General features: G+C 40.5%; 1 protein-coding gene across 1 annotated transcript in view; it reads left to right on the top strand.

The window, feature by feature from the left end:
- Window positions 1-23466, top strand: part of AFF3 (ALF transcription elongation factor 3) — a 325853-nt gene extending 302387 nt beyond the window's left edge. Inside the window, exons 16-22 of the mRNA XM_050711043.1 lie at window positions 11057-11120; window positions 13804-13940; window positions 16002-16073; window positions 18445-18538; window positions 21568-21617; window positions 21745-21959; window positions 23345-23466. Of these exons, the coding sequence (XP_050567000.1) occupies window positions 11057-11120; window positions 13804-13940; window positions 16002-16073; window positions 18445-18538; window positions 21568-21617; window positions 21745-21959; window positions 23345-23466 (754 nt within the window). The remainder of the gene's footprint in view (window positions 1-11056; window positions 11121-13803; window positions 13941-16001; window positions 16074-18444; window positions 18539-21567; window positions 21618-21744; window positions 21960-23344) is intronic.
- Window positions 23467-24132: the final 666 nt, after the last annotated feature.

Raw genomic sequence — 24132 nt, 5'->3', positions numbered from 1 at the left:
GGTTCCTACTGTAAGATGTAAATAATTCACATAGATTTCTAAAGGATGTAAATGTATTGTATGTTAGAAAAGAAGGCTGGTGAGATTAATTTCTGCATGCATTCGTGGAAGTCATGAGGAGATGTAAATTCAATAAATGTAATCATTCTTCCTGCCCCTTTTGGAGAAAACTCTCCCTTGTGTATATAGCCTCATTTTCCCTCCTTCTCCACTTCCCTCCATGTTATTTTTCAACTTTTCCAACATATTTATTCAACAATTTCCATTGAGGAAACCTCAAACTGTTTAGAAGTACTACCTAACTCTTCATATCTCTTGAAATACTATATCATCTGTAATTTACTTGCAACTGTTCAGTTTTTCTGCACTGTAAACGCACATACAAGGCAAAAAGGTATCATTGTACTTGATAAAAGTCAAAATGTAGGATGTGCTCATCTGTTTGGATTAGAAAAAAAATACAGTCAGAAACACCTACAACAGAACTATTGTGTATCTTCATCAGATTTTCCCTCAAGATGCTGACAAAACACTGGGGGACCATTTTGGCTTTTTTCCCCCTAGAATACTGTCATAGGAAAACTGCTTTTTCTGACTGTCTCTATCATCTAAGAAGCCATTATCATTTGCTTTCTCCATTAGTGATACATGTGATTTCTCTGGCAGGCATCTTCAATAAAACTGTTTCACCTTTTCAGAGGGAGATACAATAAAACTGTTGGTGTATAGTGCCTTCCATGTAGAATGTCCCCGAGCAATTTGCAGCCCATAAAAAAAAAAAAGTCTGAAAAGTCAAATAAGATAAAACACAGAAGTCAAATATGTCTTAATTTGGCCTTGAAAATAGAAATGGTTAAATGCCCGTTGTGCTAACTAGAGGAGAGAGATTTTCATGTCATGCAACTGTCATCCACAAGCTGTATCTAGGAAACACCACCAGAATACCAGCTATACTAGACCTTGACTCTGAAATTACCATGTAGAGAAGTCACTGAAATGTAGCAGATTGGACTAGCTGCAAATGTTAAGTGTCAACAAATTTGACTCACATGTTAGAAGGATCAAATTAAACATGGCAGCCAATGTCTTTCAAATCCTTGTACTACCACAGCAGAATATTTGAAGAAATGCAATACAGTGTTTCTAAAATTATGTGGTAACCCTAATGGCAGCATTTTGTCCAAAATGATGCCTATGTATTATTTCATCTCATAATCCATGAAGTTCTGATTTACTGTAATCCAGTCATGGCTTTAATCAGCCTCTATAGTTTGAAGAGACTAAGTCTCTTATATTTGATTTAAAACAACAACTAATTTTTTTGACCAATCAGTGTCTCTTTGCTTTATTCTCAATTTATTTTCTCCAGATCATTGACAACAGCTGTCACTAGCAATAAATTGGAACACAAGTAGGTCAATAAAAAGTGTATCTTGCTTGGCAGAGTGCTGTATACACATGCATCAAAATATAGAAGTAAATATAGCTAACAGTCTTCAAAAGGCAGCCAAAATACTACTTCCCCTGCTTTGCCATTGTTTACTGCCTGTTCTGAATATGCTTCAAGGTACCCAGCATGGCACATGTATAAATGACATCAATGCTGTTTCCAGTATTAATTCTTAACAAGATTTCCTGGATTTTTGGCCATTTCTGACTCTATAAAGAGAACATTTTAAAGGCTACATCATAATGCTTCAAGCCAAATTCAGTCCTGCTGTAATTTCGCTGAATGATAGAATTCCCAATAACTGCATTTAGGAACGAAGTCTGTTGTCCTTGAAGTGATAAGCACAGACATGCTGTGGGTGCCTGAGGGCACAGTTCCACACCCTCCTCCAAATACTGTATGTGTGGTATGAAAGGAGCAGAGCACACCCAGCTTTCCCATTTCTCCTTATGGCTAAACCATAACTTGTTCCTTAGGGTTACTTTCTTACTTTCATTGTGCCTTACCCTTTCAAACTTGGAGTGAGGTTTTTCCACTTCCATTTATTTTCCTTTTTTTTTTTTTTCTGGCCTTATAAGAGCAAGGTAATACACCTTTAGCATTTTTACCCAAGTTTTTTGTTTATCTTTTGCTGAATGTTTTTTTGTGCCTTTATGGTTTTAGGTGTTACATACATCAAACAGGTTGATATTCTCCCAAATTCAGGGACATACACTGCTGTGGGATAGTATTACTGTGTTTGTCTATAGGTAAATCATATGTGCAAGAAATATTCCAGCTGTAAAGATGTTATGGATAAAGCTCATAAGGAGCTGAAGAGAACTTCTTATCACATCTCTTAGTTTCGGCTTGGACATCAAATCTCTCATTTTCAGTGTCCTTTTCGTTGTTCATCTGCCTCAAGGCAGAAAGGAAAAGGTGCTCATGAGTTGTGGCTCCCACACAACCGCTGGAATCCAGCACACTTTACCTTGCCCAAAATTCCTCAAGGACTCCTGGTCTTCTGAAGTGTTTAGAGAGATTTCTGGAGTGCTGAGCACATTTTTAGGAGCATGGTTAATGAAAAGGGATTCCTTCTTCTTTCTTCTCATCAGCAGTCTAAAATATTACTGGCCAGATAGACCAACATCTACTGTACCAAGCTCCTCACAAATTCATATGCTTACTTTGAGGTGTTCCCATTTTCTTGGCCTTGGGGGATTTCAAGACTTCATCTGATCATTCCATTCTTCCTCTCTTTCCCTTTTAACTTGTGGCACTGAATTTTCTTATGCGCACACTGTTCATGAGAAAACAACATTAAGCTCTTACATAGCAGACACTGCCTCGGTGATTAAATAATTAAATTGCCTGTTCTCTGCATGACCACCTACCCCCTTTCTTTATAGGGCCACTTTGTAAGAGCTTGGTTTGGTGGGAAATAGATGCTTAATCGGCTCCAGCAGGAGATTCTCACGGGGTAAAGGATTTATAGCCATTATTCCCTGTTGCCAAAGAAAAGCCAGGGCTGTGGACCTCGTTTGAACTTACAGGCTACATCCATGCTGCTCCTCTGTCCCTATGGGCAAGCAATCCAGCACTGCTTATGGTTATATGATTAAACTGTCTTCACTCCCCAAAACAAAGAACGCTCACTGCCTCCTGAGAACAGCCCCTGGCCTGTGCTGTCCCCCAGCTGTGCCCAGGCATTGTCTGGGAGAGAGCTCAAGACTGTGCCAGGGAGAGTATTAGCAATTAAACAGCATGGACATCAAATGATAGAGCTGGTATCCTTGCTCTGTTTATTTCACTAGCACAGACATAGCCAAGGTTTCACACATACTGTCACCCAGCAGTTTCACCTGCACCTTGGCTTCTCACTCATCAATGCTGGGATCACCAGAGCTGGCTGCCAGGTACTCTCTCTCACAGAAGTATCTATCTGCCTTTGGCTTTCAGTCGCCTCTTGGGAACTCAGGGTGTGATTCCATGACATTTTAAAACAATGTGAGTCTGGACAGCTGTGGTCCTGCCCTCTCTCCCTAGGTTTGACTGTAAAGGCTTTCCTCAGCTTCTACTGAAATTAGTTGATTTCAGAATATTTATCTAGCATACAACAAAAGAGATACAACTGCAGTTTATCTGCAAGGCTGTGAGATTTTCTCCCTCTGCTTTTAATACAGGAGCTCAAGTGCCTATTGTTAATACCTCTTTCATTCCTCCCTCTTCACATGCACACTTTGCCCTCACGTTTTAGTCAAGGTATTGATTTCACATGAATATCTTTAAGTCATGAATCTGGGTCATGCCCAGGAATTTGTAGTGGATTTTGACTCTTTCTCTCAGTCTCTCATATTTCACCACATTGACATAGTTATTCCGGGGAACGTTGCGTTTTTGCCAAAATAGGAATCTCCACTTATTTTAACTTTCTGCATTTCATTTAAATTAGGTGCCGTGCTTTAATTTTGGTTGCTATTTTTTTTTGCAACAGTAACTGTCTTTCTAGGTATCTGAACTATTCATCTATTTATCTAATCTAAGCCACTGACCTGGTTATATTAAGCCCATCAAGATAGCAGTTGTGTAGTTGTGTGATTGAGTAAATTTTTCTTACATTTGGCCTGACTCCGATCAGATCCTTTGTTCCCGTGTTTCTGAAATGCCGATAGCACTACCTTATAAATGGGTCACCAATACTTCCTCTGCCCTCTATTACGCTCCTCTGTTGAACTTTCCAGACCCGCTGGGTCTACCACAGTGAGCATGAGAGTCGCATAACTGGATACCTGCCTCATACAGTGCCATGGGATCCCTGTGCGCCATGTCCCAGACACAGCAGTTAAGAAGCATTTATTTTCAGTTGTGGAATGGACAGGAGGCCATTATTCATCAGGGGAGAACACTATTTTGTATAGTAATAACTGCTTCCCAGCTTCAGCCCCATTCTTCACCCCCAGGATGACTCTTTCCCTATGACCCAATGTGTCGGACATGATCCTGACATATCTCCAGGTATAGCCGCACCCAAAACAGCAAATAGGCAGGACAGTATGCACCCACATTTTACTTTCTGTGGTTATCTTGCCCTTACAGGATTTTCTTCTTTTCTTGGACTGAAAGTTCAGGGCCTGCTGGCACAACTTTAAAACTGGACATGGGCTGGCCCTGGCTATACCAGTATATTCTGGTTTGCCTCTAGCTCTGACCAAACTCCAAGGTTGCTCGTTTTGTTCTTCTGCTCCCATCTAGTACACACACTTTTTTAGGGTCTAGATTACTAAAGTTGTGAAACTGGTCCTATATTTAGAATTATGATTTAAGCTGCTTTTATTATGTGCAATTGTTGTACACTAAGGAAGCACTGGTTTGTTTTTTTATAACACTTCAGCATCATTATCTCTGAAGGGTATTAAAATATGCACTTGGCTACATTTATGATGTTTAATTGAACTTTTATTAGTTTTTTTTAATGTATCCTCATAAAGCACCATACCACAGTAAGAAATAATGTTCAAGTGGAAGATTATGTAAATGAAGCAGAAAATGCTATAGTTTAGTATTTAGTTCATATAAAATATAAAAATTAGATGAAAAATGTGCTTTTGAATGCAGTTATAATTAAAATTGTATATTTGAGTCTCAGCTATACTGTACTCTGTAAATACCAGCAGTTGCGCTGAGTTTCAAGATTATGTTGCAGTAGATGCCGATAAATTACTGTACGAAGTAAGGCTTTTATTGATTCACTTTTTTTGATTCTCTTCCCCCTTTTTTACTGCATGAGTTTACGTTTTTGCAATTATCTGCTAAACTGGAGTAAATTAAATTCACAGAAGGTAGCAAAAGACAAAGGTAGCAGAGATGCACTGTAATGGCATACAGCTAAATAGGATGTTGAGGGAGAAACATACACACACTAGCATTTTACCTGGGTAATACTAACACCACTCTCAGGAGCTCAACAGTCCGGAAACTCTCAAAGGCTGCTTCTGGAAGGGGAGTAATTACCATGCCTGCAGCCATCTCACCTCACGCTGGGATCCTGTGCAACATAACAAGCAATGGAAATGCTGTATTTCCTGCTGGTTTTCGACAAGCTCCCACAGAAAGTGGTGGCAACGCGAGTAAGAGAAATTCTGGACAGTAGCAGATTGTTTGATAAATCTCGTCCTGGATTCAGCCACAGACATGCTACTGAGGCTGCCCTTGTCAAAGTCATAAATGGTTTGAATACCACTGCTGAAAAGGAAGCCTGGCCTTGTTTGTACTATCAGATCTAGCCATGGGGGGGTTATTCTGTAAAAGGCTGGATTCTGTTGCAGTGCCTAGGTGACTGACTAGCATTGACTGAGAATGCGTTGAACTGGTTCCAACAGTACTTGATTGCTTTCCCCAATCAACATAGTAGGGTAAATTCTCCTCGAGAGCAGCCAGTTTCACATAATGACACTTGATCCCAGGGAGAATTCACCAGCAGCCTGACTTAGTTGGCACTGATGCTTTACGCTCTTTCTCTTGCCTTTCAGAGAGATATATGAGATGCATTAGAGCAGTGTATTAGAACTCCTTTTTGGCTTTGTTGAGGAGGACTATATTTCTACAAGTACCAACAATCAGATATTCAGAAACAAAAGAGGTTTTTTGTGCAGTCAAAATTATTAATAGAGATAAAACACTTGTTTTTACCTGTTAACTTGAAGTCAGACTTCTTTAAAAATATTTTTTTAAAATAGAGGCCTGAATTCTATTTGTAAATCTGGAGTGACAGTGCTGACACCAACAGATACAGACAGTTGCAAATAACTTAAGAGGAGAATCAGACTCAATTGCCTGAAAACCAGAAGTCAGGGAATATCTTTCTGTCAGACTTCAGTTTATATTTATGACCAGCAAGCTTTTTACCCTAACAAAGAGACTCCAGTGCTAGTACCAATTTAACCCTGTGGAAATTTTCCCTATTCCCTGGCTTCTCAGGCTGTAGCGAGGCTGTGATCTGCAGAAGGATTGCAAACCTTAGACCAAAGACCTGAAAGGGGTTTGTCCTCAGATCTTTCTGAATCTCTTGTGTGAGGAAACAGATTTACTTCTCCTCAAGACACCTCTCAATAACATATAGTATCTGAAATTATCATGCAGTGAGATTACCTATAAATTCTTCAGTCCGAGGTTATCACCAATTTCTCTAAAGGGGCCAAGTTACAGAGGAAATTCGGTTGAACCTTAATGTTTGTAACAGATACAGGTTCTCAGTCACTGTAACTTAAGGGTCTGTAAAATCAGATAATGATTAATAGAGTATTCGTGAACTTCACAGATGCAAAATAAGCAGTATGCAAAAGAGCAATCCTCAGAACTTAATTTATGCATCAGCTTTTTCAGGTGTCTTCATATGTCCATGAACTGAGGTAACCTGCTGCCTTCAAGGCACATACAGAAGAGAGGGATTTATTTTGTTTCTTTGCTTCATAACATAATAATTTAAACTAGTATACTGGATTTAAAAAGACAAATGACTTTCATATACAACAGTGGGAACCTAAACAAAACTGATTTTGGGACCTTTCTTTCTCATTAAAAAAAAAAAAAAAATTAAATCCAAGCACATCCTTATTTTTTTTCAAAAATGATATAAGAAATGCAGTTCTATGCAGTGTACATAAACATGTATTAAATTTATAGAATATCTCAGCTTTCCATTTTCACACATGTACATTTGTAATCTGAATTGCAAGTTTATTAGCATGCAGTGATCTAGAGAAGAATAGAATTGCATAGATAGCATAAACAGATCAGAATTTGACTTAACATGTTTATTAACACTATTGAACAAGCACTGTATAAGCAACTAGAAGAAAATATACCCAACCCATTTTTTCCTAATGAATCTTAATTTCTGTTAGGCATCCACTGATTTGTAAATCAGTCTTGTATTTTTCCTATGAAAATATCTAAACATTCCTACTGGGAATATATACACTTTGCTTAACAATGGTCTTTTAATAGCTTCTTTTTTATATTAGGCTTCCCCCTAAAACAATTGGCCTTAGTACAAACTGATGACTTCAATTTTTGCACATTGCATTATGCTATCCTATAGCAGGGCCCTCAAAGAAGGCCTCTTGGCTCGGTGCTGTACATGCCTACTGCTAATGCCTTCCTTGCTAAGCATACTGGAGAATAAATCCTTCTGCAAGTTGAAAACCATTTTGCAATTAACTTACTTATAAATAGACCATAATTACATTGTGTTATCTTGCTTTGTTTTTACAGCCTCTTCCCATACTTCAAACAAGCAAATTATATATATAGTGCTGAGTGTGATATGGGAGGGTATATTGCAAAGGATACATTTTAATGACCTGAATTTGAAAGGATCGTGTAAAGGTTCATCACTTTGATTATTTCAGAGAGCTGAGACCACTGCTTTGTTGATTTGCTCTGCTTTGCTTTGTTTTCTGTCTCTTCGGAGTAAACTATCTTACCTGGGTCATTTCACAAGACTTAGACAGGACATCAATTTTTAAGAATTCTTTCAATGGTTCTGAAAACATAGCTATTTTTCCACATCAGACTAACACTGTTGCAATGTCTATTATTTCATAATTGACCAAAATCAAATCCAGATGGTTTGTATTATTAAGATAATGTTAGCATCTTGCTGGGTACAGAAAGTATTTGCAGCTGTAGTAGGTTATGAGATACTGGGACACAAACCTGTCTTTAGTCCCCTTTCTGACCTACCAGCTACAGTAAGGTAGGGAGAAATTCCACTCTAAGGGAGAACATTTTAAAGAAAGATGGAAAAAAGGAAATATTTTTCTTTGTATCAAGCTTCTTAGGGCAGACGTCATTCAAAATTATCCAGACTTCAAATTTTATTTCTATCTAATGATATTTAGCCTTCCTTTTCTTCAAAATAGGGTTATGACTAACCTTCTGTGATATAATTAAATCTCCTTGAAACTGTGTGCATGTAAGTAGATGGAAACGGACTAAGTAGACACATTAGCAAATACCCTTATTGTCTCAAAGAAGTATTCATGGCTGTCCTCTTCTGTTGAGAGGCTCCTCCTTGTTCCCACTAATCTGTTATGGATCTAAAAGTGCTCTTACTGCTGTCAGCAAGAATTTTTGATTCATACATCCCATTTTTATATCTGTATCTTCTCTGACTCACACAAAAATGTTTTTAAATAAACATGCTGAGAAATCCCAATTAAAAAAAAAAAAAACTAGTTAGGATTGCTAAGTGGCAATAATACTGTATTTTTGATGAAACCAAGCACTTAAAATCGTGAATAGCAAGAACATCACTATTCATTCTGTGAATACTCTGGAATGTATCTCATTTTCACTAGAAGGGCAAAGGGATAACTCCCTAAGCATTTCTAAGAAAAGGATAAACCTTCTCCTCTGAGAGTGACAAGGAGTTTGCCTCCAAGCACATGGAGATACTGTCTCCCACAACATCCTCATGGGCAAGCTCAGCAAGTGCAAAATAGATGAGGGGCCAGTGAGGTGGATTGGGAACTGGCTGGATGGCAGAGCTCAGGGGGTTGTGCTCAGCGGTGTTGGAGTGATCAGGAGTCCAGCTGGAGGACTGTAGCTGGCGGTGCCAGTACTGGGTCAGTACTGGGCCCAGTCTTGTTCAACTTACACATCAGCGACCTGGATAAAGGGACAGAGCATCCTCAGCAAGTTTGCTGATGGCACAAAGCTGGGAGGACTCGCTGATACCCCGGAGGGCTGTGCTGCCATTCAGAGTGGCCTGGACAGGCCAGAGGGCTGGGCCGAGAGGAACCTCATGAAGTTCAACAAAGGCAAGGGCAGGGTGCAGCACCTAGGGAGGAATAACCCCGTGCACCAGTACAGGCTGGGGGCTGGCCTGCTGGTCCTGACGGACAGCAGGTGAACCATGAGCCAGCAATGGGCCCTTGTGGCCAAGAAGGGCAATGGTGTCCTGGGGTGCATTAGGAAGAGCGTTGCCAGCAGGTTGAGGGAGGTGATCCTGCCCCTCTACTCAGCCCTGGTGAGGCCACACCTGGAACATTGTGTGCAGGTCTGGGCTCCCCAGTACAAGAGAAATATAGGGTTCTTGGAGGGAGTCCGGGGGGGGCGGGGGAGCTATGAAGGTGACTGGGGGACTGGAGCATCTGTCATAGGAGAAGAGGCTGAGATAGCTGGGACTGTTCAGCTTGGAGAAGAGAAGACTGAGAGGGGATCTCATCAATGTGTATAAATATCTGAAGGGATGGTGTCAAGATGATAGGGCCAGGCTCTTTCCAGTGGTGCCCAATGACAGGACAATAGGCACTGGGTACAAATTGTAACACGGAAAGTTCCAGATGAATATGAGGAAACACTTCTTTACTGTGAGGGTGACAGAGCACTGGCACAGGTTGCCCAGAGAGGCTGTGGGATCTCCTTCTCTGGAGATACTCAAAACCCTCCTGGATGTGATCCTGCGCAATGTGCTTTAGGTGACCCTGCTTGGCAGGGGGGTTGGACCAGATGATCTCCAGAGGTCCCTTCCAACCTCAACCATTCTGTGTGATTCTATTAAGGATACGACAGTAACCACAGTATATGCTGAGAAGAACCAGAGCACGTTTTGGCTGAGTATTATAAGGAAGGCGATGTCCCACACATAGGAGACTGGAAGAATCTGTGAGGTCAGGAAATGTGAAAACTTTTATGAGAGGCTTGAACTTAAGATGTTAGGTTATGTACTGAAATGACATGGCAAATGGCTCTCTTCACAGTGATTGAGAAAGGCACAATAGAGAGAGCTTGTGGGAGGAGGTGAAGAAACCTGCCTCAACCATGAGGAGCTCACTGGAGTATTGCCAAGGAGACATCAGTTTGTGTTTTCAGTTTGAACAGAAGTGGATAAGTCTGGATCAGAAAGGGACTTGTGAATTTCAGCAAGAGGTAGCAGCTGAATTTGTGCCCTACAGTCAGTATGTCAGGTAGGCTAAGAAAGGGATGGAGACTCCAAGATTTATTCGAGGAGAAATCAATGGAGAATTTGGCACGAGCAACACCAGTGGCATGCAGCAGGCAGTCTAGCACTGAGTCACAGATGAACTCAGAAGTAAACAGCACTCTCAGCATGCTTACAGATAAGAGGGAGAAGGGGGATGAGATGGTAGCTGCGGAGGCAAGCAGACTCAGTGTGTATTTTCGAAGTGGAGGCATTAAACACACACTTGTTTTGAGAGGAGGGAGAAGCCGAGGCAAATGACAATGTACAGAGAGGAGTAGAAAAAGAGGTAAGCAAACACAAGGGAGAGGAGAAGATGGAATAACTTGTTCCGCTTAATGCTTGCATCCATTTGGCAGATCAAAACTGCACTAATTTGGGAAGCAGTTTATATAATCCATAAAATGCATTTTATTAGCTTTTTTTGCTTTGAATCACTGACTTCTAAAGAATGAGAACAGCCATAAATGCTATTGTCTCCACAGGCAACAATTTGAAAATATAAGATGCACGGTTACATGATAAGTGTATTTTCTTCATAAAAAGTGTTTGCAAATCAGGTTTAAAATAAGGGAAAAATAACTTGAAAATATTCTGCACTTCAGAAAATAATAAAGTGTCTTCTTATTTTCCCCTGGTAGGCCACGCAATGCAGATTACTTTATGCAGGAAGCTAAACGGAAGAAGCATAAAGCAGATGCAATGGTGAGAACATTTTCTTTCCAGTTATGTTGCTCCAAATTATTTTTGTAATGCAGTTTCTTCATCAGTGCAGTATTGCTGGGGTAATTATAAAATCTATTATAAGGATGGCTAGGCTTGTTAAATTAAGAAATGTTTATATAATCAAATGTTCATAGCCCAATAAACTATGACTTAACAAATAATGACTTACTGAGATAAAGGCCTGGATAAATAAAACTTTCCATTTATTCCTTTGCTTTAATTAGTAACTATGGTAATAGAGATTGTATAAGGTATCCACATACCTATCTTCTCAGTTTAACGAGCTGGTTAGGCTCTATAATTTCATCCCAAATTTGGTCTGGTGCCTGAGGAATTTGCCCTTTTTTTAAAATGCTTTGCCTCTCCAGTGCCAAAAGAATACTAGTTTCATGACAGACCTTCCATAACACAATCAGAATCACACAAGGCATCTGTTTAACCCTAGAGGAACATGTTTCATACACAGGAGTGCTGCAACAAACAGGTTCTTGATCCTAGCTTTGACCTGTCTAAAACCATAGCCAGAAAGACCCTCTTGAAAAAGGGGAACCTGGGGCTATATGGAGCACTAAAGTGATCCTCTTCTTTCCAAAGAAAAGGGTTCAATGAAGTACACAGTGCTCCAGGATAGCTCTGCTTAGCCTTCTCTTAGCTTTCTCCAATGCTGCGTTCGTCTACCACTACAAATAAGCTAGCACAGCATTAAAAATGCCAGGCTTCTGACACGACAGAGAGATGCAATATATGGGGTGGAACCCTGCATGAGTATGGCTATTTTGCAGGAAGGGGTAGCTGCAGTCCTGTCTTGCTCTGTTAGACGCTTTGTGGTCACAGGAGCAGGAAAGAAGAAAGGTAGCTCACACCCTGTTTCTTCACCTCCTTTTCTCAGTTGTGCAGAGTATGAAATGGCTAAGGGAGCAGAAGTGGGCCCTTAATTTAGGACACTAACGCAGAGTTTTACACTTTACCTGAGTTTATTAGCACAAATTTCCATGGTTTATTCAGCTCCATATTACTTTAAAGCGAGTCTTAAATCAGAAAATATTGTGGAGAAGTACAAATGGTACATTTTAGTGTGTTGCTTTAAACAGAACAGAAAAAAAATCACTTAATATGCAAAGTAAATTCTGTCTTAGCCTGAAGAGAAATGTTTTTATGGTAGACTCCCAGAAATAGGAGGTACAAGCATTATTCTCTGCTCTGCCACAAATTTGCTGCATGAAAGTCACTTAGGCACAGTTTAAACAGCCTCCCATCAGAGTCAGGTGATTGAAATATCCTTCACATTCAGCCTCCCTTCACAGCGGACCAGCACCTTACTTACACCCTCTGAATCGCTCTTTGCAGGTACTTCTTCTGCCTCCTTAACTGTGTAGGGATCCTGGAGGAAAATGGCAGTACTTTGAATCACCTTGCTGGGCTCAATACCTCCTCTTTTGGCTCTGCAATACCTAATATAGGCACTTAGAGTGAGCAGCCTGAAAATGACTCTAAGTCTCTCTGCTCCTTAGTCCCCCATCTGTGAAATTGGGATAATAGCACATCCACCCGCACAAGAACGTCAGGGAGAGAAATATAATAAAAAGTTTGTGAAGTTCTCCGGTATGATCGCAATGGGAGTCATATAAGAACCTAAAATAGATTGAAGCCAGTGTGCCATTCCAAACTTACTATTTAAAATCTTTATCCCTTAGAAAAGAATAAGGTCCATTAACCTTTCACTGTGTGCATCAGATTTCAACCAAATGCATCCAGTCCATTAATGGGCTTTATGTACCGCAGGAGTTCTGACTGAAGGAAAGACAAGTCAGGACAAAGAGGTAATAGTATGATTCATCCCTATCCACATCAAAAATGAAATTCTGAGAGCAGATAGGTGGTGTGTAAGTGTACACATATGAACGTTATGTGCACATATGCATATACACTATCATTGAGGTCATACATGTATATATATCTGTTTAAGCACACAAATACACACACAAAGTATGGAAAACAGGAGAAGAAACGGGGCAAGAAAGAAGTATGTCAGGAGAAGCTAAGGGAGCAGAGCAGTCCCTGAAAGAAAAGGGGGATACAAAAAGCAAAATCCGAACAAGAGGTCAAGCAGTGCTGAAAATGGTAGGGATAAAGAAGAAATGAGGACAGAGATGAGCCTTTGAATAAGAGAATGTTAGTAGTCAAACTGTTTAATTCTGATTCTCTTAGTTGAAGATATTAATTACCTTTCTTTGTTGACTGATGAAAGACTGCATTTGCAAAGAGATGTGAAACTGTTTTTACTGGTAATGATGCTTGAAAAGCTGGGGCAAAAGGCCTGGTGGTCAGTTCATGGAATTCCCAGCACTGGAAGATCTTTGACAAACATCTGCCAGGAATGCCTTAGGCAGAGTGTATCCTTCTTTGGACAGAAGAGTGTGGACCAAATAACATCTCATAGCCTTTTTCAGCTCTGCTTTCTGTATCTTACGATTTTCAGTGATGCACAGATTTTGATGGGCTTTAGCTTTTTCATAGGAAAACTTATGAATCTGAAGATATACTCTCTTGTGTCAAGTTTATAATTCATATTGAGAAAATCCCATGTTGAGAAAATCCCATCAAATGTAACCATATCTTGATGATTACACTATTTCTCTGTGTCCTTATTTTTTCCCTCTAGGTGGAAAAGTTTGGAAAGGCACTGAATTATGCAGAAGCAGCATTATCGTTTATTGAGTGTGGAAATGCAATGGAACAAGGCCCAATGGAATCTAAATCCCCCTATACAATGTATTCAGAAACAGTTGAACTCATCAGGTAGGAAGGGAGGAGATGACTGCAGGGGTTACTCTGTTTGTGCAAACATGCTCACCTACATCATCACATAATTCCCTAGATACAGTAAAAGGGGAGAACTGAGGGCCTCCCAAGTGCCTGGTCAGTTGTATGTAACATGTATGGATTTTCTGTTATTTCAGTGGAAATTAAATTAGGAAACCATGTAGAATGCAAAATAAACAAAGCTTTTCATATTACTTGAGTTGCAAATTACTTCAAGAGTTTCAAGATGTGCTCCTGTGCTCCTCAAAAGTGGAAAAAACTGCTATGTAATAGTAAACACTCATGGAGTAGTAATTTGCAAAATGTTGAAACATGTTTAAGACTGCAGTTTAATGGTTACCTGAAAGAAGAAGTGAACAGCGGTAGAAAAATGGACATTTGAGGTCCATTTGGTGTGTGTGCTCCCACTGTAGCCAGTGGAGTCCTGACAGCAGTCCAGCTCTCGCTCAAGCAGACCCCTACATTGATCAGCTGCATGGCTCTCCAAATAGGACACTCTAGAGTTCAGTCTGACCTGCAGTCCCTATGAGGAAAGTTTCTGTCTCGTAAGTTCTTTCCTCCATTACACTTAGTACCAGTAGTTAACATTACTGACAGCTCTGGTAGAGGAAAAAAAAAAAAAAAAGGTCAAAATCATCCCAGTATCTGAGATGAGACTGGGAGAGAGAGTCCGGGAGAGAGTCCAGCCACACTTGCAGAAAAAGCTGTACTGTCAGTGACCATGGCATAATTCCTCAGGACAGTCAACCATGCAGGTCTCATCAGCACTAAGTCCATAGAAATTAAAACAGTTTATTTCTTAATCATATTCATAATGAAGCAAAGCTCCTAAAACAATTGCATTCTTTTGGACTTAGTGTTGATGCGATGATCTTCTCACATATGTTAACAATTCCATTGGCATTTTATTCCACTTAGGGCTGTCTTCTCATGCATTTCAGTGGATTGAGGCCAGCTTTCTAACTGGAAGGTTATTAAACAAAATAATTTATTTTTTTCAGTAGGAGAATAGTACAGTGCATCTCTGCATTTCTTCCCTTCTTTTTTTCAATACTTGCGCCATCACAGGCAGAGAGCTCTTTCTTTGTCTGCCCTGTCTTTTCTCATGATAGCAAATATATGGTCCTAACTCTGGAAATGAATTTTGCTTGCAGATCCATAGCTTTCAATAATGTGTGTAGCTGTGGTTTTGTTGTAGTGTGAATTGCTTTTGATCTCTCTTGCTGTGCAGCTCAGAAAAATATACTAGGTTTACCAGGTATGCCTGTTAAAACAAAATGTTCACACTGAATCTTTGCACGGGTATCAGGATTAAAGTTTGAAAACAAAGATAAGAAAAACCACAAGCAGCTAATTATAGGGAACAGGTATTTTTCTGGAAGCAAGCCCAGAAGCGCTGTGTGTTGTCCTAACCTTGCCCATTGTTCAGGTATTCAGCTGAAAGCCAAGATTTCCAGAAACTAATTTATGATTGCATAGCACATACACTCTTGAAACAGCAGTGCTACCTCTGTGGATGTTTAATATTTATAGAATTTGAATGTAATGTCATATGAGCAAAAATAGCTCCGAGCCACATGTTCCCCCTCTGCTGTGCTCTGCTTGGAGGTGCAAATCTGGGTAGACACGTTCAGAATTGGCAGGGTGAGGGCAGCACCAGCTTCAAGGCAGGCTGTCGTCTGCCTTCAAACACTGTGAAAACCTTCCTGCATGAACTCCATGTAACCGAGCTCCACGGCAGCGGAGGTTATTGTGGCAGGACAGCACAACGAGCCAGGAAGCAACACTTTGCCCTCTGGGCTGTACTGACGGATGGTCAGGGGAATTACTGCTGTATAAGGGGTGCAGGGAGGTACTGTTCATGGCAAAACAGCTCCAAAACACAACCAGAAAAGGATATGTGTGTTTGGTAACTTCAGCAAATACTTGTAAGGGGGCAGCTCGAATGACATCGGTCAGCACAGCTCTCTCAGGAGCTGATTGGTAATATAAAGCTGTCTCAGTTAACTCATGTTGGCTTCTTTCCTTTTGCTCAAGGTACGCAGTGAGACTAAAAACCCACTCAGGCCCCAACGCCACGCCAGAAGACAAACAGCTGGCAGCATTATGGTTAGTAGATCAAGATTTCCTCAAAAGGCTCTTCTGCAGTGAGCCAGTTCTTGAAAATCAGATGCTAGACGCAGCCAGATAGGATTATGTTGTCTATTGAAACAAAGAGAGTACTTTCTGCTCCGGGAAGGTCCAGCCCTTGTATCCCTGTAGCGGGTCTGCATTCTGTCTCAGTAAATAAGCAATTTGTACTTATTGACTGTGACAGATCAGCTATGGTACGTCAGCGTAATTAATTTTTAAATGCCTGATGGTTTGTTGTTTTTATGAGTGATGTACTTTTGTACCAATAGTTTGGTAATTTTTTTGTGGCTGACATTTTAGGCTCAATAATCGTAAATTATATTTACATTTCATGAAGAGAGATACGGTGATGGTGATAATTAAACCTCTTGGATTACCTTCTAAATTGAGAGTTCTGGATATACGCAGGCACCTTAAATTCTATAGGGTGGTTGCTGATTGATAGTAAAATGCTAAAATGTTATTAAAATCAAATTTTAATTTAATATCTATGTAGTTAATACATAAAATACCTATTACATGGTTACTGATTCTCAGTAAGTGGGCATTTACAATCAACAAGTGTGTTTTTAACATCTATTAACCATCTGTTAAAAAATCCAAATTAAATGCATCTTTAGCCTCCAAAAATAAAGAGTCCTAATTAATCAGCTGTACAAAAAAGAACAAAATATTCAGAGGTGTTCATTTCTTTCAAATGCCCTTCCTTTGTCACGGGTCTCCTGTGTGATTAGGAGGAACACAGAATATGCGAATGGGAATTGCTTTAAAAACACTTAGGTGGGGAAGGAAGGAAGGAAGGAAGGAAGGAAGGAAGAAAAAGAAAAAGAAAGAAAGAAAGAAAGAAAGAAAGAAAGAAAGAAAGAAAGAAAGAGAAAGAACAGAAAAAGAAAAAGAGAGAAAAAAAGAAAAGAAAAGAAGAGAAGAGAAGAGAAAAGAAAAGAAGAGAAAAGAAGAGAAAAGAAGAGAAAAGAAAAGAAAAGAAAAGAAAAGAAAAGAAAAGAAAAGAAAAGAAAAGAAAAGAAAAGAAAAGAAAAGAAAAGAAAAGAAAAGAAAAGAAAAGAAAAGAAAAGAAAAGAAAAAAAGAAAGAAAAAAAAGAAAAGAAAAGCAGACACCACCCGCATGTGCCCGCACCTGTGAAGGTGACAGAGGCAGCTCCGAGGACGGGGAGGCCGCTGCCAGGCGGCCTCCATCTGCTGAGCAGAGGCTGTCCTCCAGCGGCGAGCGGCTGCAAGTCACCGGCTGCCGGCGGCGTAGAGAGCCTGGAAGGGGTTTTTTGGAGAGCCGCTTGCCCGGCGGGGTGGTTTGGTGAGGTCTGGGCAGCTCCTGAAGGTGGGGAGCAGGGCACAGCCCCGCGCTGCCTGACTGAAGCCGCCCAGCGATTCAGAGACCCGATATCGCTTTTACAAATAGGGCCTCTGCGGCCACAGGAGAAGTGCAACACACCAGCTTTTTGTTTCAAAAGCCGTGCTGCTGTGGTGCGATCCCACACGTTCCACTCAAAAAATCTTACTGTGAGGAGGTGGGGGTGATTCTTGTTTCAGAAAATAGACCGGCACGCCTAAATCCAGTACTGAAGACATGAGTTTGTGCATCCTGAACACTGATTATCAGTTATCATTATGTAAAATTAAGCACTGATTATCAGTTATCCTTATGTAGAATTAATAGCTGTTACTCTCGTTTAATTATGTAGCATTAAAAGTAGCTGCAGGCTACCAAGGAGCAGGGGGCAGACAGCTCCCTACAGCATGCTGAGGTTCTCAGTCTGCTGCTGGCTCCCTCTGGGGAACAAACCAGGCAGGAGGCCCAAGCCTCCTCCACAGCCTCCAGCCTCGCCACCCACAGCAGAGCTTGCCCTGCAAACTCCAGACAGGTCTGAGGCGTTTGTCTGTTTCCCAGCTGGCTCCATCTGCTGGAAGAGGCGACTGGGCACGCACAAAGTGGACCCAGAGCGACTCCAGTTTGTTATACAGGTGCCAGGCTATTTTGTTGTACTCCCAGGATAAGAGACCCCAAAAGGCTGCCTTTGCGTTTGCAACAAGGAAGGAAATAAAACATAAAAAGATGTTTATGTTGGGTTCCAGGCTTGTAATGACTTTTTGATGGGCAAGGCCTTTGGCCAGGAGTGCAGGCTCCAAGTCAGGGTCAAGGCCTGGGAACCCAACTGTGCAAGGCCTGCTGAGCACAGTGGGTTTCGTAGCACCCTGCTAGCAGAATGCTGATAATAACAGTAAGCAGGGTGCCGCCAGCCTTCCACTGCCTGTCAGTTTGGGAATTTAAGACAATTCACCAGGATTCCTGTTTGGGGGCATACCTTACCTTCTGCTCTCCCTTTTGTTCTAGTTACCGCTGCCTGGCCCTTCTGTACTGGAGGATGTTCCGACTCAAGAGAGACCATGCTGTCAAGTATTCGAAAGCGCTTATCGAGTATTTTAAGGTACATTTTTTATGACATTTTAAAATCAGTGCATCTTTATAGTAAATACAGCATTTTACTAAAAAAAATAAAAAACAATAGTTGTGCTGGGTTTAGTTTTTGTCCTGTCAAGTCGACGGAAGCATTGCTACAGACTCCCATGGCAATACTTGGTCTCCATTCAGATATATTGCCTTCATGAGGGCCCCTCTTTGCAATATACAAGTCATGGCCCTTCATGGAGGATAAAAACTTTATTGTACCAACAAACAGGCATTTTCAGATTGTTCTTAATCAATTATCTAGTGCTATCCTGCTCTGCTGTGAATAGGTTTTGGAGATTTTGCTTTAAGGATCCCCTCCAGGATTACACTTCCCACTAGACTTCTTGTGAGCTGATGACTTTGATCCAGATCAGTCCTCAGCTGTAGGGCGTCCACTTAGCAGCGTTCATAGGTAAGACAGTGCAATGGGACATGTTCTCACCCAAGGAACTGGCAAAGAGCCCACACTGACTTCAGTCATACAAAAGCATCAGAAGGCAACCAAACCACCTGCCTTGAACTTGCCAACACTGCTGGCTTCCCCTTCCTGCTTTGCTCCACCTGCTACTACTTTCCTTCTCCACTCTCTGCCAGTACCACAGCCTGGTTATTTTGAATAAGACAGGAAGTCATTCAACATATTTTAATGTATTTTATTTGACAGACAACTTTCCTCTTTTCCTCTGAAAGTAACTCAAGAACGAAACCTTTCTGATGGAGCTCTCATAGCAGTCAGTCCATCCAGCATTTGATCTACAAACAGAAAACTAGCCTCTATCTTTAAAATAAGAAAAAAAATATGTACATACAAATGTTTTAAGACAAACTGTTTTGGGAACCTGAATAGCCATTTGTCTTTGAACACAGGACTCTTTTTTTTTTTCAGAAGAATATACCTTGAAATGAAAAACATCCATCCTTTGACATTTTGTTAATAAAAAATTTCAAATACAAGCACAAACATTCATGACCAGATTCTAAACACAAAAAGACAGTGAAGGAAATTGACAGATCTGTTATTGTCAAACTGAAATTGAAGTCACTGTAATTGCTTCTAAAAATTTAGCAATATATAATTCAGTGTTATGTTTTTCTAACAATGACTTGATTTCAGGGGAAAGAAATATGTGCCCATTATAACACTTTATTTTTCTTTACCAATTCAGAGAATGCCTGCATTAAGAACAGGATGGTCAGGCTCTCAACCATGTAAAATGTCTCCTACTTGCAGACAGAAACTGTTTCACAGCAAACATAAAATGGACTTTTACTCTGTTATAGCCAAGATAAGCTTGTTTTTTGCAGAGCTCCTGCCGATGTAATGATATTGTAGTTTCACATTAGAAAGTATTTTCACCTTTGAAAGTAAAAATGAAAAAAAAAATCCATTTGCTATAATTTTCAGTGGAAAACAAGCCAATTCTCCACTCATTTCATATTTGGTATCTAAAAGCTTTCAAAACCAAGTGACGTGAAATGCTGACTACATTAAGAACTTCCACATATTATCAATCAAAGAAAGATTTTAAACCATGTCACACATATTTCCAGGTAAAATTAGACATACTTTTATTTTGGAAAAGAAAAAGAGTTTAAATCTACTTTCAAGTATTTTATTTCCATTATAGATAAATTTTTTAAAAAAGCAGCAGGGAAGTAAAAAGAAGCCACAGATATTCAGGGGCTAGACACATCCCAGAGTATAAAGAAACCAGGAGAATGGGTAGCAGTAAGCAATGTGGGATAAGAGATGGTCTCTTACAATATTGCACTCTCTTCAGAATCCTTACTGCACCCTTCTGGTGCAGAATTGAAAAGAGGCTGGAGTAAAACACCTAAAACATGAGGAAAAAGGTTGTCTGAAGTTGTACAGTAAGGCAGAGGATAGTTAAATTTACAGTGGAAGTACCCTTGATTCCAGTTTGATTTTCTCATTTTCCTGCCTCCAACTCTGTAAGTAAATTACACATACTCAGTTTCTCTTACACTAGAAAGATGAAGGCCAGTAGTTCTGAAACAGCCCAATAATAATAATAATATTAACACTGAAGGAAGAGCCCACTGTAGGACACTCCAAAGTTAATTTTTCATACCAGTTAGCTACGACGTAGAAGGCCCAGTGTCAAAATGCAGGAAGGATGCCAGGGCACACACAGCACTGATGTGAATACTGCTAAAATACCATAGCCAGTTCTCATGTGTGCACGAAAGATGTGGGATCACAAGAGGGAATTCAGGGAATGCGTCAAAACTGAGTAAACAAGCTTTTTGAAGAGAGGCTCAGGTGGTGTATCCATCTTAGTGGAGAACAGGTTAAGAGAGGATGTGGTCATTGTGTATATGGAAACATCGCCGATAATGCCAGGTGACATGCAGGTTTGCTGGCGCCGGACCAACAAAACCCCAAAGCTAGCATTGAAGTTAAGAAAAATTCAGCCTTGAAATCCTGAAACAGAATCTGTTTTCATAACTCAGAGGCCTGCTAAACAGTAGAACAGGACACAGGAGAGCAAGCAGGATAAATAGTGTTTTAGGATTTCTATATGACTAGCTATCCTTTTTTAAAAAGAATAATAAAAAAAAGTTTCTAGGTTTCTGGTAGCAGTCCTATGACTGGTGGAAAAGGGATATTGCAGACTGAGTGACCTTTTGGTTTTCTGTATTTTTTTTCTATTGCAAGAAATTCCAGCCTAAACCTCACAAAGAGTCCTAACAGCACTTTCTTCTGAACACCCAGGATTTCTGTGAAAAGGCTCAGTATCAATTAACATGTTTTCCTAACAAAACCCAACCCTGGGTGTTTAATAGGATGTGATTTGAGTCTGAGCTACAGTACTGCTTCATCACAACACCAAATCAGGCTCAGTGGGTTTATTGCATTGTAAGATTTACATACATCTATCTGCACCATTTTTTCTTAAATTTTTTACTTTTATACTGTTTACTGTTTCTCATTTCATCGTTTTACATAAGTTATATGTATTATGAATTATTTTTCCTTTACAGAATTCATCAAAAGCTGCCCAGAACCCATCTCCTTGGGGTACCAGTGGAAAGTAAGTTCATGTCACATGGAAACTTAGATCAGATCAGTTGTCAGATATTTTCTGCAGTATGTTCTGATACTCACGTGTTTTTGAACCAAACATCCTCTTAACTAATGGTGTTAACATCTGATTTCAGGAGCACAGGAACTCCATCACCCATGTCCCCTAGCCCTTCTCCAGTGAGCTCTGTAGGATCCCAGGGGAGCACAGGGGCCCCTTCCCCATCTCCTATAATCAGCATCCCGCAGCGCATTCATCAGATGGCTGCCAACCATGTCAGCATCACCAACAGCATCCTGCACAGCTATGACTACTGGGAGATGGCTGACAACCTGGCCAAGGAAAATAGAGGTGAGTGATTCAAGGCAAAGGACTACTCTAGAAGAATCTCACATGATTTTGATGACAAAAATAACTGTTTTAATAGGAAACCTATCTGCAAAGTAGGACTGCAGAGGTGATTTTTTTTTCTTCAGCCTATTCCTAGCCTGTCCCAAAATTGCCCCCAAATGCAATTTTGATAGCTGTGTCACTCAGAAACATCTTTATATCACCAACTTCTTTTTTCTTTCTGCAACTGGTCAGGACTGGTGGCAGACCGGTCACAGACATAGCTGCATGTAGTGTTCACCACCATCTATGTCATTCTGGATAGAAAGGTTTGAGAGAGTAAAGGCAGCTTTCTGTCCCCCAGAGTCATGGAGCTGGATGGGATGCATCTAACCAGACCATGTCAAAAACCAGGAGCACCCTTCCTTTCTGCAGAAGAAATGAACACCTCTCCACCCACCCACCCAGCCTACCCCCAAGCAGACACAGATGGGAATGAGGTGCCCTCACTCCCTCTTCAAAGCAAAATTCTCTCAGCTGAGCTGCTTTCCCTGAGTGGGTGCCTCAGTTTCTGATGATGATAAAGTATTCCTTGTTTTTTTAGGCTATGTAATTACATATTTAAGACAGGGATATGGCAGGATTCAAATCAAAATGAGGACACCTAAGTGTAGATGTCTGTTTGTGAGCTGGGAGGCTAATATCCCATTACGGTTGATAGGGCTTTGTTCAATACAAACAGCAGAGTTCAAAGAGCTGCTCAGTTCACCCCGAAGATGACAAAGGGGTACGATACAGTTGCCAAACAATAGCTGCCAAATGCCCTTTGAGGTGTCCTTTCCTACGCTGCTGCTCCAGAAGTCTCATGTATGTCCTGTGTTAGATCTGCCAGCCCAAACTGTATGTATCAACTGCCTGAGGATATCTCAAATGGGCGTTATATGCCTCTACATAGGCAACTGAATTAAGTCCCTCATGGCTAGCTAAGCAAATTACCCTTTAGACTGGGATGACCATGTTGTATAGGCCTCTATTTGTCCATCAAGGTAGTTTAGATATCTAGTATACGTATAGACAAACATGTGTAGACTTTTATATTTAGTTGTCCTTAATCTCAGAATAAATCTTGCCCAGCATCTGTTTGCTTTATCAAGACAATGGAAGTTAATGAAAGGCAAAGCCGAAGAACTCACTGTTTTGTTCTTTCAAAAGAAAATTGTTGTGCATCAGCCTGTAACATCATGAACCACAGGGCTTTAAAATTAATCTCACCAGCACTAAACTTTCATTCCCATGAAACGTTCAGCTCGACTCAATTTGCAAGAGAATAAAATCTATTAAAGGCTGACAAGTAGCAAACACAGCTTCACTCTTCTGATGCCGAATCTTTTTTTCTTTCTCTGTAGATTTTTTTAATGACTTGGATGCATTGATGGGACCTATCACCTTGCACAGCAGTATGGAGCATTTAGTTCAGTACACTCAACAAGGACTTCACTGGGTGCGGAATAGCGCTCACTTGTCATAATGACTGTGTGCCATTCACGTGGACTGTATACCTTTCATGGATAATTCAGTTATTCTGGACACTGTGCTACAGAAATAGTCAACCACAGCATTGATCCAAACAAAGGTGAATATTTCTTCAATGTTGAGCAAAATTTTTCTGAGTGTAGACATGTATCTGTGCATATGTACAATATACAATGATGTCTTTTCAGAATGAATAGTTCTGTACCGCTCTCCAAACATTTTCATACCCTAGAAATACTAGAAGAACTGATCTTGATGCACAAAACATACCCTTTCTATTCATGTGCTGACAAACTCAGAAACCAAATCTCATGGGTTGATTGAACCAAGTGCAATAAGCACAAATCCCTATTCAGAAAAGCTCTCAACAGACTCTTACCTTTAAGCTTGTACCGAAATCCTACTGACTTCAGTAGAGCTTAAGCACATATACGAGGGCTTTCCTGAACTGGAATGAATGAGGGCAAATCTCTGCCATGGAGAACTTTTACTGCGAGCACGGACGCTTCACAGAAGTTCCAACAATAATGTTCCATCTCCCTGTAACCTCCCCACTGGGGCACACAGAGGAGTTGTGTAGTCTGCATTAAGTTGGAGAAAGACGGCATTCCTTCATGTGCAATAACTTTCAACAAATTGCATGCATTTCTTTATCTCCTGT

Source organism: Cygnus atratus, chromosome 1, assembly GCF_013377495.2.
Source record: "Cygnus atratus isolate AKBS03 ecotype Queensland, Australia chromosome 1, CAtr_DNAZoo_HiC_assembly, whole genome shotgun sequence".
In the NCBI taxonomy this organism is placed as follows: Eukaryota; Metazoa; Chordata; class Aves; order Anseriformes; family Anatidae; genus Cygnus; species Cygnus atratus.
This window is presented reverse-complemented; position numbering and strand designations above follow the sequence as displayed.